This window comes from Arachis ipaensis, chromosome B3, assembly GCF_059453495.1.
Source record: "Arachis ipaensis isolate K30076 ecotype BB chromosome B3, ASM5945349v1, whole genome shotgun sequence".
Lineage (NCBI taxonomy): Eukaryota > Viridiplantae > Streptophyta > Magnoliopsida > Fabales > Fabaceae > Arachis > Arachis ipaensis.
In genome coordinates this window covers 88,199,667-88,202,500 of record NC_142438.1, presented here as the reverse complement: position 1 = coordinate 88,202,500, position 2,834 = coordinate 88,199,667, and the positions used below count along the sequence as shown (strand labels likewise).

Sequence of the window (2,834 nt, the reverse complement as noted above, 5' to 3'; positions counted from 1 at the left end):
TTTATTTTTATTCAGCAATTATTGTTAAAATAAATGAATAATTTTAGATATAATAAATTTATAACTACAAAAGTTATATATATATAATATAAATATGAAGTTAAATAAAAAAACTTTGTATTATTGTCTTTGAGAATTACTCAATCCGTTGATCATTCTTTGAACTTATATAATCAATTCAATTAAATGGCAAAACAGCATAAAATGTTCGGAAAATAGACAAGCAAGCATAACAGAGTTGCACACAGAGGTATATGGTTCAAAGAAAAGTGGTTCTAGAAGGTTCAATTGGTCCAAATTGAGGTGGAAAGCCTCAGAACAAGAGGATTGTGCTGTGTGCTTGGAGTTATTCAAGGTTGGAGAGACTCTGATGCATCTCCCTTGTGCCCATAAGTTCCATTCCAAATGCTTGAACCCATGGTTTGAAAATAATTCACATTGTCCATGTTGCAGAACTGCCATTATTTAATTTCCCATTAGATTATTACTCTTTTCCACTGCAAAAAACTGTATTCAAATATATTGAAATTTTTGTAGATTACTTTGTTAAAAGAAACAATCATTCAATATTGGACAGGGTATAATTTTCGTTGTGTGGTTGTACATTAAGTTGGGTAGCAGGTAGGAAGGAGGTGAAGAATTTGATATTGAGCATGTGGTAGCATTTTAGCTTACTAGTCAGTCCGAAACTGCGAGGCCAAGGTGAATGTATGAGATTTTAGTTGAAGTTATCATATGTGTACTTGGGGAAATGCAAAATGATCTTCCACTTTTAGTAGTTAGTACACATGAATCTTGAGTTTCAATTACGATAGAGAATTCAGCGATTCAACAAACGTCAAACAACCGTTGTTTTTTTTCCAAGATTTACACTACATGTCTATATTCAAGAAAACAACTTTGCTAGGTAACCAACTAGAAGTATAGTCAACTATAATCAACTAATACAAAAGAGAGATCCATTAAGAAAAAATAAAGAAATGCTATCCCAACTCAATAATAACTCTAATTTCACATTCACTCAAACACTTTTTCTTCTCTCGCTAAGTGATGCGTGAGCATCTTATACCCTTTTTCATAGCCTTTTCATAGTGTTTTTAGTTAGATTTTATTAATTTTTAGTATGTTTTAGTGAAAATTTTATTTTTGGATGCTACTTTGAGTTCTTGTATTATTTTTATGATTTTAGGTGAATTTTGGACGAATTTGGCAGAGTTTTGTTTAGAGACGAAGAAAAGATAGCAGATGTTGTTAATCCTGACATCCTTTCCTTCCAACGAGCATATCTTGAGCTACAGAGATCCAATTGACGCGGTCTCAATGGCGTTAGAAAGCTAACTTCCAGCGCTTTCCAACAATATATAATAGTCTATACTGTTTTTCCAGAATGACTGCAAAAACTGGCGTTAAACACCAAGCCTGGGCGTGTAACGCCCAAGAAGGGAGCAGGGACCAGCGCTGAACTCCTAAAATCTAGGGATATTGCCAAGCATCAGCCCAAACACACGCCAAGTGGGCCCCAAAGTGAATTTTATCACTCCTTAGCTTATCTAATCTTATCCTTGTAACTTTTAAATTTAAATTAACATCTTTTAGGTTTAGTCTTAGAGGTTTTTACTATAAATAAGGGACTTCCTTCCTCCTGAGGATCAGACCTCCCGGGAGGGGAGATTCACATTTAGATTACTTCAGATCTTCTTTTACGTTTTCTCTGTAAAGTATGAGTAACTAAACCTCCTGGTTAAGGTTAGGAGCTCTGCTTATTTCTATGGATTGATATTATTACTCTTCTACTTCAATTAATGTTTGATTCCATTCTAAGGAGTTGTTTTTGTTCTTAATATTATGAATCTGGGGTGGAACAACAGTATGACCCTTTATTCTACATGAACACTTGTGATTCTCGACAGAGTTATCTCGCTTAGGCTACAGCTTGAAAGTACTCCTCCTAAATTGCAATTTGTCTGGACTAATTAGATATGTGACATATAATCTGGTTAGCTTTGGGTAATTGAGGTTTTTGTGGCGTTAAACTAGATTTCTGAGCTTCACCCTTTGATCTGAAAGAATTGACCTTGTCTATGGCATTTTGGTAAGATCAGGGGAGATTAACTTGCTAAGACATTAGGTTTTAATCACTCATGGTTTGCCATGGAATGAATCACTCATTCTTTGAATAGTGAGTAAAAAGTATTAATCCGGAAAGATGAGCATATCCGAGACCTTAACTGCTTTCATATATTTTCTCTTTACCAATCTTTAATTGCTTTTCTTTACTTTCTTGTTTTATGCGAATTCAATAACAACAACTCTTTTTCTATTTGCCTGACTAAGTCCTGCAAGATAACTATTGCTTGCTCAATCCAACAATCCTCGTGGGATCAATCCTCACTCACCTGAGGTATTACTTGGACGCCCGGTGCACTTGCTGGTGAAGTTGTGCGAGTTCTAATTTCGCGCACCAAGTTTTTGGCGTCATTTCCGGGGATTGTTCGAGATTGACAAAATACCAGTTATCTTGTTGCTTAGATAAGGTACTTTTTACTAGTCTTTCATTTAATTGTTTTTCCCTTTTTATTTTTCGAACCTTTTTTGTTTATTTTCTTAAAATTTATCAAAAATTCGTCTTAGTCATCTTTTTCTCTTTTTCGAACTTTGTTTAAAATTTTAAGTTTGGTGTTCTTTTAGTGTTTTTCCTTTAACTTTTTAAAATTTATATTGTTTATCTTTCCCTTTTTAATTTTCGAAATTTCTTGTTATCTTATTTTGATTTAATTTCAAAATTTAAGTTTGGTGTCTTTTTAGTGTTTTCTTCTTTTCTTTTTAAATTTCGG

The 2,834-nt window shown here is 33.5% G+C and overlaps 1 protein-coding gene across 8 annotated transcripts in view; it reads left to right on the top strand.

Annotated features, from left to right (window-relative positions):
• The window catches only part of LOC107630610 (RING/U-box superfamily protein), a 2,753-nt gene extending 954 nt beyond the window's left edge, over nt 1-1,799 (top strand). Inside the window, exons 3-5 of one of the 8 annotated variants that reach the window (XR_015907711.1) lie at nt 199-420; nt 578-702; nt 1,214-1,799. Coding sequence is in view for 5 of the 8 variants with exons in the window: in XM_016333808.3 (XP_016189294.1) it covers nt 199-469 (271 nt within the window). In the remaining 3 variants the exon portion in view is untranslated. Of the gene's footprint in view, nt 1-198; nt 786-1,189 lie in introns of those variants that run through there. The other 7 variants (XR_015907710.1, XR_015907709.1, XM_088510110.1 and 4 more) reach the window with 7 other exon arrangements.
• The last annotated feature ends 1,035 nt before the right edge of the window (nt 1,800-2,834 follow it).